Consider the following 15,616-nt stretch of genomic DNA (forward strand, 5'->3'; position numbering starts at 1 on the left):
CCGGTTCTGGCACCGCCCGTAGCAAAGCGTTGCCGTGGGAAGTAGCCAATATTTCCCCAACTTCAACGGGCGGACCTGGCCACGTCCCCTCTGCTCTCCGCTCATTTCAGCGGGGGGCCGTGGAAAGACGGAGCAGCTGTGTGGGTAGACGGGACGTTGGCAGCGCCTGTGCCCGTTACCTGCTGCATGTGGAGGTTTTGGCAATGCACGGCATGTTGTGCATGTCTGGGGGATGTGGTCAGTGCCGCTGCCGCAGCTAATCTGTGCATAATTGGCTGGTTTGGCAGCGTATTGTGAGCAAGGAGCTTGCATTGTACCGCGCACGTTTAAAGAGAGGGAGCCCGTGGATATCGCAAGGTGACAGGCGACGATTGAAGGTTGCACCATACTGGCCTTGCTGCCGTATATCAACTCCGTGTTTAAAGGCGCAGTCGCACTAAGGAACCTCTGACACTCGAAGTGTGTTTCCGACTGCCAGTATTTTTTAGCATGGGTGTTAGGCAAGGGGTCTGAGTCGTGTTCATTCCAGCTCCGCGACCCCTTAGCTTCAAGAAATATTTACCTCTGAAGGTGCCTCCCCCCCCCCCTCCATACCTCCCCCTGCTGGGAAAACCGAATGGCGTGGGAAACCGCACGTGGGCGAATAGGAAGCCGCGACTGGTTGACGTCGCCCCTGTGCCACAGGAGATTTAAGATCCAGGAAGCACTGGCACCCCCTTACGGAGGTAATTATCTCGGGAAGCAAGGGGTACCCGGAGCTGAAATTAATGGGCGTGTTCATCTCCGGAGACCCCCCTCTGCGGAAAAAAAAGGGGGATGGGCTCTTTTCCTTGTATCGCTCCTTTAAAAAGAAAAAGACTGGGCAGCATACAGGAGACGCAGTGGTGGCCATTGTGGCGCTGAAAGGGTTACGCCTTGTGTCTTAACGCTGCCTGCGCCGCATTGCTCTGCCAGCGAGCTCGTCGTAATCACAGAGTTCCCGATTGCAGAGCTGCCATGATCACGGCCCCCCCCCCCCCCCAATCTGCTTCCTGTTGGCGTCCTCCTCCTTAATTCCCCCGGATTAAACGCACAGCCGAGCTAATTAGCGCTGCGACCTCCTCTCCTGTACGTGATAATGGCAGGAGCTGTACAAATTAATTTGCAAACATGTCATTACACACTGGCCGTACAGGCAATAAACCTGTAATTACCGCCCGCCCGTGGAAAGGGGGCGAGACGCCAATCTGCTCACTTTGTGTCGCTGTTGCTAGGGGCGAGGCAGCGGTCAGGTTCTCAAGGCCGGGGGGGGAGAGAAAATGTCGGTGGCTAGATCAGTATTATGTGAACCAAAGCCAGGTCTCGCCACCTCCCTGGTGCTGGATTATCTTGCCCGGGAGTTGTTAGCAGGTGTTTGAAGTGACCTTAAAAACGCTGTAGTGACACTTTACCTGCTAAATGGTGCAGAACAGGCCTCGTTTGTACAGGTCTGGAGAAAAGTGCCCCATAAGTATGTTTTATTACACACACCCACGGGTGTAAAAATGCACCCCCTCAATCCCATTACTACTCCCCCCCTCTATCCCATTACTGTACACCCCCCCTTCTATCCCATTACTATACACCCCCCTCTATCCCATTACTATACACCCCCCTCTATCCCATTACTATACACCCCTCCTCTATCCCATTACTACTCCCCCCTCTATCCCATTACTATACACCCCCCCTCACTCCCATTACTATACACCCCCTCTATCCCATTACTACTACCCCCCTCTATCCCATTACTATACACCCCCCTCTATCCCATTACTATACACCCCCCTCTATCCCATTACTATACACCCCCCTCTATCCCATTACTATACACCCCCTCTATCCCATTACTATACAGCCCCCTCTATCCCATTACTATACACCCCCCCCTATCCCATTACTATACACCCCCTCTATCCCATTACTATACACCCCCCTCTATCCCATTACTATACACCCCCCTCTATCCCATTACTATACACCCCCCTCTATCCCATTACTATACACCCCCTCTATCCCATTACTATACAGCCCCCTCTATCCCATTACTATACACCCCCCCCTATCCCATTACTATACACCCCCTCTATCCCATTACTATACACCCCCCTCTATCCCATTACTATACACCCCCCTCTATCCCATTACTATACACCCCCCCTCTATCCCATTACTACTCCCCCCTCTATCCCATTACTATACACCCCCCCTCAATCCCATTACTATACACCCCCTCTATCACATTACTACTCCCCCCCTCTATCCCATTACTATACACCCCCCTCTATCCCATTACTATACACCCCCCTCTATCCCATTACTACTCCCCCCTCTATCCCATTACTACTCCCCCCTCTATCCCATTACTATACACCCCCCTATATCCCATTACTATACACCCCCCTCTATCCCATTACTATACACCCCACTCTATCCCATTACTATACACCCCCCTCTATCCCATTACTACTCCCCCCTCTATCCCATTACTACTCCCCCCTCTGTCCCATTACTATACACCCCCCTCTATCCCATTACTATACACCCCCCCTCTATCCCATTACTACTCCCCCCTCTATCCCATTACTATACACCCCCTCTATCCTATTACTACTCCCCCTCTATCCCATTACTATACACCCCCCTCTATCCCATTACAACTCCCCCCCTCTATCCTATTGCTATACACCCCCTCCTCTATCCCATTACTACTCCCCCCCTCTATCCCATTACTATACACCCCCTCCTCTATCCCATTACTATACACCCCCTCTATCCCATTACTACTCCCCCCTCTATCCCATTACTACTCCCCTCCTCTATCCCATTACTACTCCCCCCCTCTATCCCATTACTATACACCCCCTCTATCCCATTACTATACACCCCACTCTATCCCATTACTATACACCCCCCTCTATCCCATTACTACTCCCCCCTCTATCCCATTACTACTCCCCCCTCTGTCCCATTACTATACACCCCCCTCTATCCCATTACTATACACCCCCCCTCTATCCCATTACTACTCCCCCCTCTATCCCATTACTATACACCCCCTCTATCCTATTACTACTCCCCCTCTATCCCATTACTATACACCCCCCTCTATCCCATTACAACTCCCCCCCTCTATCCTATTGCTATACACCCCCTCCTCTATCCCATTACTACTCCCCCCCTCTATCCCATTACTATACACCCCCTCCTCTATCCCATTACTATACACCCCCTCTATCCCATTACTACTCCCCCCTCTATCCCATTACTACTCCCCCCCTCTATCCCATTACTACTCCCCCCCTCTATCCCATTACTATACACCCCCTCTATCCCATTACTATACACCCCCCTCTATCCCATTACTATACACCCCCCCTCTATCCCATTACTACTCCCCCCCTCTATCCCATTACTACTCCCCCCCTCTATCCCATTACTACTCCCCCCCTATATCCCATTACTATTCCCCCCTCTATCCTATTACTATACACCCCCCTCTATCCCATTAGTATACACCCCCCTCTCTATCCCATTACTATACACCCCCCTCTATCCCATTACTATATACCCCCCCTCTATCCCATTACTATACACCCCCCTCTCTATCCCATTACTACTCCCCCCCTATCCCATTACTACTCCCCCCTCTATCCCATTACTACTCCCCCACACCCCATTACTACTCCCCCCCCTCTATCCCATTACTACTCCACCCCTCTATCCCATTACTATACACCCCCCCTCTATCCCATTACTATACACCCCCCTCTATCCCATTACTACTCCCCCCCTCTATCCCATTACTATACACCCCCCTCTATCCCATTACTATACACCCCCCTCTATCCCATTACTACTCCCCCCTCTATCCCATTACTATACACCCCCCCTCTATCCCATTACTACTCCCCCCTCTATCCCATTACTATACGCCCCACCCCCCTCTATCCCATTACTACTCCCCCCCTCTATCCCATTACTACTCCCCCCCTCTATCCCATTACTACTCCCCCCTCTATCCCATTACTACTCCCCCCTCTATCCCATTACTACTCCCCCCCTCAATCCCATTACTATACCCCCTCTCTCTATCCCATTACTATACACCCCCCCTCTATCCCATTACTATACACCCCCCCCATCCCATTACTATACATCCCCCTCTATCCCATTACTATACACCCCCCTCTATCCCATTACTACACCCCCCTCTCTCTATCCCATTACTATACACCCCCCCTCTATCCCATTACTATACATCCCCCCTCTATCCCATTACTATACACCCCCCTCTCTCTATCCCATTACTACACCCCCTCTCTCTATCCCATTACTATACACCCCCCCTCTATCCCATTACTATACACCCCCCTCTCTCTATCCCATTACTATACACCCCCCTCTCTCTATCCCATTACTACACCCCCTCTCTCTATCCCATTACTATACACCCCCCCTCTATCCCATTACTATACACCCCCCTCTCTCTATCCCATTACTATACACCCCCCTCTCTCTATCCCATTACTATACACCCCCCCTCTATCCCATTACTATACACCCCCCCTCTATCCCATTACTATACACCCCCCTCTATCCCATTACTATACACCCCCCTCTATCCCATTACTATACACCCCCCTCTATCCCATTACTATACACCCCCCTCTATCCCATTACTATACACCCCCCTCTATCCCATTACTATACACCCCCCTCTATCCCATTACTATACACCCTCCCATCTCATTACTATACACAGTCACACTGACACAGTCATACACTTATACACACTAACACATTGGCGTAATTTATCTGAAGTCTCCTTTCTGCAGAACTGTGACCACGGGAGCGATACATCGCAGTCGCTTTTCGTTATAAAGTGCGAGGGGGGACCCGCCTGAAGAAGGGGCCCCTGCTGTCCTGAGAGCTGGCGCTCTTTTTAACGACGATGAAAGTGATGGCTTTTACCTTACCTCTCTGTGCCGTTCTACCGGCTAACGCCGTACCGTCCTCCTACTTGTTTATAACCAATTCTGGTGCCGTTCCTTGGCACGGCCTTTCCCCCACCGCCGGGGGTTACTCCCGCCACCGCTTGCTTAACCGCAAGAATAACACATGGGATGTAGGACATTGCAGTGAAGCTGTTCTCATGTTAGAGCAGGGGGGGCCAATGCAATCCTCAAGGGCCACCAGGCCAGGTTTGCAGGATATCAAAGGTGGCTCCCTGCTTCAGCAGAGGTGGCTCACCTGTGCTGAAGCAGGGATATCCTGAAAACCTGACCTGTTTAGTCAACAGGACTGGAGTTGACCAACCAGGCACTTTTCTCTACCCTTTCTTTTAAATGCCGCCCTTCGTCAGAGATTCCACCCCAGGGGTGTCTGCATGAACAGCTCGGAAGTACTGTCGCAAAGCAGTTACAAAGGCGTGGCATCTTTATATTACAAAGTATCGTCAACACCAAGTAGGGCTGCATTATACGCAACTGGGAATGTTCTAAGTTGTACCCAGGGAATTATCCGGAAAAACGCCACCGACTAATCTTCTTGCACTTTCGGTTAAAGAAGCATTCCTGGCGACACACTTTTGTGTGTGTGTGTGTATGTTTTAAAATATATATATATATATTTGTTTGAAGCAGGGGGTCTCCAGAGCTGAACCGTGTTAATTTCAGCTCCGGGGACCCCCGGCTCCCCAAGATACTCTCCTCGGAAGGGGGCGCCAGTAGCAGCGGGGCTAGTCAGGATATCGAAATGGCGACTTTCAGCGTCCAGAGTGCGGCGGACCAATAAGAAGCCGTGAGTCTTAGGCCGCATTTATAGTACCGGTGAGGCGGGACGTCATCCGTCGCCGCAAGCAAAAGTTGTATTTCGCTTTGCGGCGGTGACGCGGGCGACCAGGCTCCTGATTGGTTCAGGGGTTGTCACATGAGGCGACTGCCCCTGAAAAATGAAATAATTACGGCTACCAAAACTCGCGTCGCTTTGTCGCCGTCGCGCTTACTATAAGCGCACGCGGCGGCGGCAACAATGCATTTGTTTTCGGGTGACGTCGCGTCGCCGGCACTATAAGCGCGGCCTTATGGTGGCTCACGGGGGAGTATGGAAACCAATAAACGACCCCGATAAAGACCAAATTCAAATGCGTGTGCATTTATTTTTTTTCACTGTTAACGTCGATAAATAAATATTTTCTTTAATAAACGGAAATAAACCGATTTTCCGAAGAAGGAAAAAAAAAAAAACATCACGGAAAAGCGGAAATCCCTGGGGTATGCCGCTGTGAGTAAGACCCATAACTTATTTATTGTTTTATTCGCAATTATCTCCCTAAAATCTGAGGCACCGGGTGGGAGCGGTGTGATGGTTAAAGTGCTTATCTGCTTCCGCATGCTGGTTTCACTGATAAGGTTCAAGACCCCTATCTTGGCTTTTGCAGCAGGGCCCGTTATCCCCTAATTCAGCTGGGCTTGCCTGCAGGGTAAGGGGTTAAAAGTGCATAACCACCTGAAGTTAGGGGTAGCGGGGTTATATCTGAGGGGGACGTTTGCAGGATCATTGTATTAAATGTCATTTGTGCCGGGTGACACGGAATGCAATCGTGACCCCCTTCTCTTCACGTGGCACTCCAGCTGTGAAGGGGTTAAAGAGAGCAAAAAGCAAGCCAGCGAGGCTCATGGTTAACTGAAACTTGCGGTGTCTTGTAAACGTGTGATGAGCTGGACAATTAAATACAGGATGTGGTTTTTCTGAGCACATTATCAAAGGCTGCCTTCTTGATCTCTGGTGTCAATAGCAGCAGAGGACACACACACACACACACACACACACACACACACACACACACACACACACACACACACACACACACACACACACACACACTCTAGGACAGAGAGGGGTAAGGGGTTGGCATAAAATGATTATTTCAAAGAACTTGGATTGCAAGCTCTTCGGGGCAGAGCGTTGTGTTGTCATTTACTAGCTGCTGTGTTGTCATGTTGTACAGTGCTGCGTACTCTGTTGGCTGCTATATACATAAGGTGATGCCTTCGTGCAAGGAACAAGCTGCAGGGTCTCACAGGCGTCCTCCTGCGACACGAGAGAGGTCAGAGCCGCAGCACCCACCGGAGACCCCGCTTAGCATGTGTATACCAGCGAGCCTTCGGTGTACACACAGTACAGCCTTTTGTACTCCCCCATCTCATATAAAACAGCTGCTCAGGTACTTAACACAAAGCTTTCCATCCTCTCCGGGGTCTCCTTATCTTGGGGGCCAGGCCCTTCTCCACCAACCCACCTGCAAGATATTTTTGTGGGCCAGAGCTCGGAAGGGACTGGGTGGGATTTTAACCGCTTCACTGCCAGAGGGGCTTGGATGGCTTTAAAATCCCAAATGGCGGGTGAATACGGGTCACGTTTATCCCGTGCCATCTGTTTGATCTGGGATAATTCCAGGGGGGCTCTACTCGAGTCCTCAAGGGCCATCAACTGACCAGCATTTCAGATATCCCTGCTTCAGCACAGGTGGCTCAAGCAGTGGCTCAGTCGACTGAGCCACCTGTGCTGAAGCAGGGATATCGTGAAAAGCTGGTCTGTTGATGGCCCTTGAGGAGTGGAGGTGAGCCCCCCTGCTCTAAACCTTCGACTGTTAAACGTAAGTTATGTAGGACAGGGATTCACGAGCCCCTGGGCTATCTTAATGGGGGCACATTAACCTCTTCAGGGCCACGTCTCATTGTGTTGTCACCCCCTTCAGCACAGAAAAGGCTTTAGGCAGCAGATAGCATCCGTACCGCTGGGCCGACAGATACCCGGTATCTGAGCTGCTCCTCTCTCCCTACAAACACATCCCCTGCCTGGCAGCCGGGTTTCCAGCTTGGGAGTAATGCTACTTGCATGGAGCGGGTGGGGGGGCTCGCTCTCCCTCTCCCCTTATTCCAACCCTCTATTATTATAGCCTGAGGGCAGCTCATCCCCCCCCCCCCCTCTCTCTCTCTCTCTTCCTCCTGCTACTCTCTCTCATTCAGTAGCGGGACTCAGAGGAGCGATAACAGCCCCGCAAACCCCTCCCCCCCCAAACCCACACTCGCACCCGAAAGGAGGTACGGGTGATTGACGCGGCGCTTGCTCTGTCCACGCCACGGGTTGACCGGCTGCTCCCGTTATGCCTTTGATTAGAACGGGACACTAAGCCCGGGGGTCCTTCTCTCACCCCCCCCACCCCCACCCCTCCTTCCCCCGAATATTCCCCATCCATCCTCTATTAAGGAAAATCAGTAGCCAAGAAATAGAGAATAACAAAAGAAGCTTTTCTCCTTGGCAACAAGAGATATCCGTCCCCCCCCCCCTCCCTCCCTCAGCCTATTTGCTTGTCCCTGTGATCCTGAGCACCATGTCCTGTTAGAAACCAATCCATTGACCTCCGCCCTTGACATTCAAATTACTGAATGAAGAGGTGGGGAGGGGTGGGAGAAGAGGATTGCTGCTGGAGAAGGAGCTTGTGATTCTAACAGAGGAGCCCTGGACACACCCTCCGTCCCTCCCAGTGCTTTCTCCTTCTCTCTCTCTTTTTATTTATTTGCATTTCTGGGCTGGGAAGCAGAAAACACGGAAGAACTAGCAGCAGAGAGGAGTGTGCCGAGGTGGGCTCGCTCTGCCAATCTGCCAGAGAGAAACGGCTCCCATTATCACTCCTCTCTCGTCACCCCCGTACCCCCAATATTTAGATCGTTACCCCCTTCTTCTGCAATCATGGGACTGTAAAAAAAATTATTTTTTTTATTATTTTTGTTTTGTTTTTTTTCCCCCACACAAAAATAAACCATGTTTGGAATAAAACCGCCATTGTACTATTTACCAGGTAAGAAACTCGCAGTATATTCTGTTTTCCCCTTGTGCCTGAAAGTGACTCTGAACTATTGCTGTGGCAGAGGTGTTTGCAATGCATTGCGTGTGAACAATGTCTGAAAGTGTTCCTTCCGTAACCCCAGTAGGTGCCACAGGCGAGCGGCACGGGGCTTCCACATTCTGTGCGTCCCTCGGCAGTTTAGACTACCTCGGGGGTTGCGTGTCCGTCCTTTGTCTGCTGCCGAGCGCTATTCCTTGTTTCATTTAACAGTAAAAGGCAGAGGCACTTAAACAACGCAAGCTGAATGATAAAGGCAGGGGTGTGATGTTACTTTCCCCGCGAACGCTCAATACCGCGTTCCTGGCTGAGCGCACTCAACCAGCAGCCAGCCCCAAAGCGGAGGTGGCTAGATTTCTTTGCCTTGTTTTATTTATGACACTATATATATATATATATTTTTTTAATGCACTGAGGATTTGTTAATTCCGCCGCTGGGAGGTGTATGATAGTTGAGGTTTGTGACGTGTTTATCCGTTTGGCAGCTGCGGGGACTTGCAAATTTGTAGTTTCACCCCAAAACGTGCTGTTACCTCAAGCCTTTTTAAGACATTACGGACCCTGAAATAGGACTTTTTTTTTGCCTGAGCGGAGAGCAAAATCCCAAACTTCAGGGTCTGCATTGAAATCCTGCGCTGAATCGCTTGGAAACTCTGACAATGCTGCAACGTTTCTCGCGTCTGAAAAAGGACAATTTTCGGCTGCCCTGCGAACTTGGTTGCAAATTGACATGTCCGTCCGTACCTGTTAGATACCCTGTCAGGGGGGTGCAACGCAGTCATTTCTGCATGAGATAGCTGTAGGGTCCACAACGCTGCTCAATTATCTTCCCATTCACACCTGGGCTCTGTCGGATGGGACCGCATGTGTGTGGTGAGGCATGTGGTATAATATTATTTTGTAGAACGAATGAAGGCGATGCTGCATAACAGGCGCAGAAATGCTCGTACGTGCCATCTTTGAGCATCCCTTAAAAAATAGAATGATGTCTCGCCAATGTCTTGTTCTCTCTGTTCTTTAAAGGTTCAGTCCCACTTTCGTGATTAATCAACCACATTTCACTCTCCATTCTCCTTGTGCTTTGAAACCTGGCAACTGGGAAATCGTCCCAGTGTTTTCTGTTGGAGAGCGATCTATTGATGATGTTTTGTTTTCGAAGGGAGATTGTTGCGATTTTCTAGGAACTAGAAACGGACAGTAGAGAAGGTGTTGCGTGTGTGAGCGCTTCTACTTTTGAAATCTTGACCTAGATTGGTACATGTCATGGCACTTTGAGGTGTATAAACTGGGAAGCTTGGCATTTCCTTAAAGAAGCTTGTGAGCTGTCGGTTATTAGCATAACTGCAATAAGGCACAGGCAGTTCCCTTCAGATCACCCCTGGTTCGTTCTATGTGAGGAGAGGTCTGTAATGCATTACTTAAAGAGCTGAAGGATCGAGGAGTTCTCAATGCCAGCCCTCATGACCCCACAATAGATCAGGTTGTCAGGATATCCCTGCTTCAGCACAGGTGGCTCAATCTTCAACTGAGCAACTGATTGAGCCACCTGTGCTGAAGCATTGATATCCATAAAACCTGGCCTGTTGGGGGTTCTTGAGAAATGGAGTTGAGAACCCCTCGGTTAACCGAATGGTAAGAACACTGCTTGTGAAGTGGCGGAATCCTGATAAAATTCCCGGTGTCGGCTCCTTGTGACCTTGGGCAAGTCACTTTATCTCCCTGTGCCTCAGGCCCCAACAAATAGTTTGTTAGTCTCTTCAAAATAGTTTGTTAGTCTCTTCACTGCAGGATCTCCATGCTCCTGCAAACATGCAATGTTAGGGGCTGTGTATACTGGCAGTATATTCCTTTTTTTTCCCTGGCTGTGGGTCCTTTTATGTGAATGGAGCCGCAGTAAATCTTGCGTTAAATATCGCGCCAGCGTTAACGCGATATCCCGCAATACCGGGAGCAGTATTGGCCGCGAAGTCTGTACTTTCTTCTTAGATTGTAAGCTCTCTGGGGCAGGGATTTCCTTTCCCATTGTCTGGCTTTGCAGCGCTTATTGGATCATTATAATTCCATGTGCTGTATTGTCTTTGTGCAGCGCTGAGTACACTGTCTGCACTGTAGAAATAAAGACATACATACATTGACACACACACACACACACACACACACACACACACACACACACACACACACACACACACACACACACACACACACACACACACACACACACACACACACACACACACACACACACACACACACACACACACACACACACACACACACACACACACACACACACTAGAAATCTGTCCAAGGCTTCACTTAATACTTCAAAGCAGCAAGATCTGTATTTCAGGGGTAATATTTCAAGCTGCGTTGCTACTAAGTAACAAGTTCACTAATTCGATTTAGCTCCTAAGCAGCCCAAGGATGCACGCTTGGTACAACATTTATTTGTGTTTAAATGAATTAAATTCACCAATTCAGTAGTGGGCAAAGGGTCTGCAACTCATTGGTTAATGGGGGAGTATTATAATCAACAACAGTTTGACAGATTCTGACAGTTACAGGCTTTTAACGCTTTGCTGCAAATAAGGGGCGCTCAACCACAGTCCTCAGCCCCCCAACAGGTCAGGCTTTCAGGATATCCCTGCTTCAGCACAGGCAGCTCAATCAGTCCCTGCTTCAGCACAGGTGGCTCAATCAGTCCCTGCTTCAGCACAGGTGGCTCAATCACTCCCTGCTTCAGCACAGGCAGCTCAATCAGTCCCTGCTTCATAACAGGTGACTCAATCAGAGGCTAAGTATTTGATTGAGCCACCTGTGCTGAAGCAGGGGTATCCTGAAAACCTGACCTGTTGGGGGGTCTTGCCGACTGATGTTGAGCCCCCCTGCTGTAAAGCACTTCTTTATTTGTTGCTGGAGGGGGCGTGGGGGAGATTTCAAGATAATATTTTCAGTTTCAGTGGCTTTGTGACCTCTCTGCACTTTTGGTCTTTCAAAGACAGCTCATTCCGGAAATGTCTGTTACACAGACAGCGTGGTTAGCTGCTAGAGAAATGCATACCCGTCCCCTGCACCCCGCTCCATCCCTCTGCACCCCGCTGCACCCCTAAATCCCCCTGCACCCTACATCCCCCTGCACTCCCTGCACCCCCTGCATCCCCCTGCACCCGCTGCACTCCCTGCACCCCTGCATCCCCCTGCACTCCCTGCACCCCTACACCCCCTGCACCTCCTACATCCCCCTGCACCTCCTACATCCCCCTGCAGTGTAATGCACATTGTCTGGCTCGCTTTTGAGCACACTTGCATTCTCTCTGCGGTGCTGGTTTCCTTTTATTTTGATGTTGTAGAGCGCCTTTGTTTTTTTATGTAAGCCACTTTTAAAATGGCTTCCTCCGATGGAAGGATTTGAAATGTAGCCTTGGTGATAAAATGTCAGTTCTTCTACAGCAGGGATGTTTAACTCCAGTGCTCAAGACCCCCTCCCAACAGGTCAGGTTTTCAGGATATCCCAGCTGCAGCACAAGTTGCTCATTCAGTGGCTCAGACTGAGCCTCTGAGCCACCTGTGCTGAAGCAGGGACTGATTGAGGCACCTGTGCTGAAGCAGGGTCTGAGCCACCTGTGCTGAAGCAGGGTCTGATTGAGCCACCTATGCTGAAGCAGGGTCTGATTGAGCCACCTGTGCTGCAGCAAGGATAGCCTGAAAACCTGACCTGTTGGGGTGGGTCTTGAGGTCTGAAGTTGAGACCCCGGCTCTAAGGGTCAGAAAATAACAGTATCGTAGCTTTATTTTTTCTGAGGCACAAATGATCTTTTTCATTAAAAAGCCACTTGGATTGACAATGTCTTGCCAGAGGTCACAGGGAGCTAGCACGTGACCTCTAACTGGGTCCTTCCACTTCACAGACAGGCCATTCCAAGGTCCATGTTTTCTTTGTTGAGAAATGAAATGATTTGGGGGTTTTTTTTTTGTGCTGAAGAGCTAACATTCTTATTTTTGGGAACTGGAACCCTGAGGGTCCTGCCCGGGACATAGCCGTGTCATAATGATAAAGCTGTTATTGTAGGTTAAGCATTCTGTGTTTTGGTCACAATCGGTCAGTGCCAGCCAGATGGTCAGTCTTGGTAATAATTTTGGGCAGTCTCAGACCTTATTACCCCACGGCTGCTTCTCGGACCTCACCCCACGGCTGCTTCTCAGACCTCACCCCACGGCTGCTTCTCGTACCTTCACCCCACGGCTGCTTCTCAGATCTCACCCCACGGCTGCTTCTCGGAGCTCACCCCACGGCTGCTTCTCAGACCTCACCCCACGGCTGCTTCTCAGACCTCACCCCACGGCTGCTTCTCAGACCTCACCCCACGGCTGCTTCTCAGACCTCACCCCACGGCTGCTTCTCGGACCTCACCCCACGGCTGTTTCTCAGACCTCACCCCACGGCTGCTTCTCGGAGCTCACCCCACGGCTGCTTCTCAGATCTCACCCCACGGCTGCTTCTCGGAGCTCACCCCACGGCTGTTTCTCAGACCTCACCCCACGGCTGCGTCTCGGAGCTCACCCCACGGCTGCTTCTCGGAGCTCACCCCACGGCTGCTTCTCGGAGCTCACCCCACAGCTGCTTCTCGGATCTCACCCCACGGCTGCTTCTCGGATCTCACCCCACGGCTGCTTCTCGGAGCTCACCCCACGGCTGCTTCTCGGAGCTCACCCCACGGCTGCTTCTCGGAGCTCACCCCACGGCTGCGTCTCGGACCTCACCCCCACGGCTGCTTCTCAGACCTCACTCCACGGCTGCTTCTCAGATCTCACCCCACGGCTGCTTCTCAGATCTCACCCCACGGCTGCTTCTCGGGCATTACCCCACGGCTGCTTCTCAGATCTCACCCCACGGCTGCTTCTCGGAGCTCACCCCACGGCTGCTTCTCGGAGCTCACCCCACGGCTGCTTCTCGGAGCTCACCCCACGGCTGCTTTTCGGAGCTCACCCCACGGCTGCTTCTCAGATCTCACCCCACGGCTGCTTCTCAGATCTCACCCCACGGCTGCTTCTCGGAGCTCACCCCACGGCTGCTTCTCGGAGCTCACCCCACGGCTGCTTCTCGGAGCTCACCCCACGGCTGCGTCTCGGACCTCACCCCACGGCTGCTTCTCAGACCTCACCCCACGGCTGCTTCTCAGATCTCACCCCACGGCTGCTTCTCAGACCTCACCCCACGGCTGCTTCTCAGACCTCACCCCACGGCTGCTTCTCGGAGCTCACCCCACGGCTGCTTCTCGGAGCTCACCCCACGGCTGCTTCTCGGAGCTCACCCCACGGCTGCTTCTCGGAGCTCACCCCACGGCTGCGTCTCGGAGCTCACCCCACGGCTGCTTCTCGGAGCTCACCCCACGGCTGCTTCTCGGAGCTCACCCCACGGCTGCTTTTCGGAGCTCACCCCACGGCTGCTTCTCAGATCTCACCCCACGGCTGCTTCTCAGATCTCACCCCACGGCTGCTTCTCGGAGCTCACCCCACGGCTGCTTCTCGGAGCTCACCCCACGGCTGCTTCTCGGAGCTCACCCCACGGCTGCGTCTCGGACCTCACCCCACGGCTGCTTCTCAGACCTCACCCCACGGCTGCTTCTCAGATCTCACCCCACGGCTGCTTCTCAGATCTCACCCCACGGCTGCTTCTCGGACATTACCCCACGGCTGCTTCTCAGATCTCACCCCACGGCTGCTTCTCGGAGCTCACCCCACGGCTGCGTCTCGGACATCACCCCACGGCTGCTTCTCGGACCTCACCCCACGGCTGCTTCTCGGAGCTCACCCCACGGCTGCTTCTCGGAGCTCACCCCACGGCTGCTTCTCGGAGCTCACCCCACGGCTGCTTCTCGGAGCTCACCCCACGGCTGCTTCTCGGATCTCACCCCACGGCTGCTTCTCAGACCTCACCCCACGGCTGCGTCTCGGAGCTCACCCCACGGCTGCTTCTCGGACCTCACCCCACAGCTGCGTCTCGGACCTCACCCCACGGCTGTTTCTCAGACCTCACCCCACAGCTGCTTCTCGGACATTACCCCACGGCTGTTTCTCAGACCTCACCCCACGGCTGCTTCTCGGATCTCACCCCACGGCTGCTTCTCAGATCTCACCCCACGGCTGCTTCTCGGAGCTCACCCCACGGCTGCGTCTCGGACCTCACCCCACGGCTGCTTCTCAGACCTCACCCCACGGCTGCTTCTCGGACATTACCCCACGGCTGCTTCTCAGATCTCACCCCACGGCTGCTTCTCGGAGCTCACCCCACGGCTGCTTCTCGGAGCTCACCCCACGGCTGCTTCTCGGAGCTCACCCCACGGCTGCTTTTCGGACATTACCCCACGGCTGCTTCTCAGATCTCACCCCACGGCTGCTTCTCAGATCTCACCCCACGGCTGCTTCTCGGACATTACCCCACGGCTGCTTCTCAGATCTCACCCCACGGCTGCTTCTCAGATCTCACCCCACGGCTGCTTCTCGGAGCTCACCCCACGGCTGCTTCTCAGACCTCACCCCACGGCTGCTTCTCAGATCTCACCCCACGGCTGCTTCTCAGATCTCACCCCACGGCTGCTTCTCGGACATTACCCCACGGCTGCTTCTCGGAGCTCACCCCACGGCTGCTTCTCGGAGCTCACCCCACGGCTGCGTCTCGGAGCT

At 52.4% G+C, this 15,616-nt stretch overlaps 1 protein-coding gene across 4 annotated transcripts in view; it reads left to right on the plus strand.

Moving 5' to 3' along the window:
- GSE1 (Gse1 coiled-coil protein) overlaps positions 1 to 15,616 on the plus strand; it is a 352,546-nt gene that overhangs the window by 213,597 nt on the left and 123,333 nt on the right. Inside the window, exon 1 of one of the 4 annotated variants that reach the window (XM_075576451.1) lies at positions 8,603 to 8,884. The exons of the other annotated variants lie outside the window; for them this stretch is intronic. Coding sequence (XP_075432566.1) covers positions 8,848 to 8,884 — 37 coding nt within the window. The 5' untranslated portion in view covers positions 8,603 to 8,847. Of the gene's footprint in view, positions 1 to 8,602; positions 8,885 to 15,616 lie in introns of those variants that run through there. 4 annotated transcript variants of the gene reach the window in all.

The sequence above is a fragment of the Ascaphus truei genome, chromosome 19 (assembly GCF_040206685.1).
Source record: "Ascaphus truei isolate aAscTru1 chromosome 19, aAscTru1.hap1, whole genome shotgun sequence".
Classification (NCBI taxonomy): Eukaryota; Metazoa; Chordata; class Amphibia; order Anura; family Ascaphidae; genus Ascaphus; species Ascaphus truei.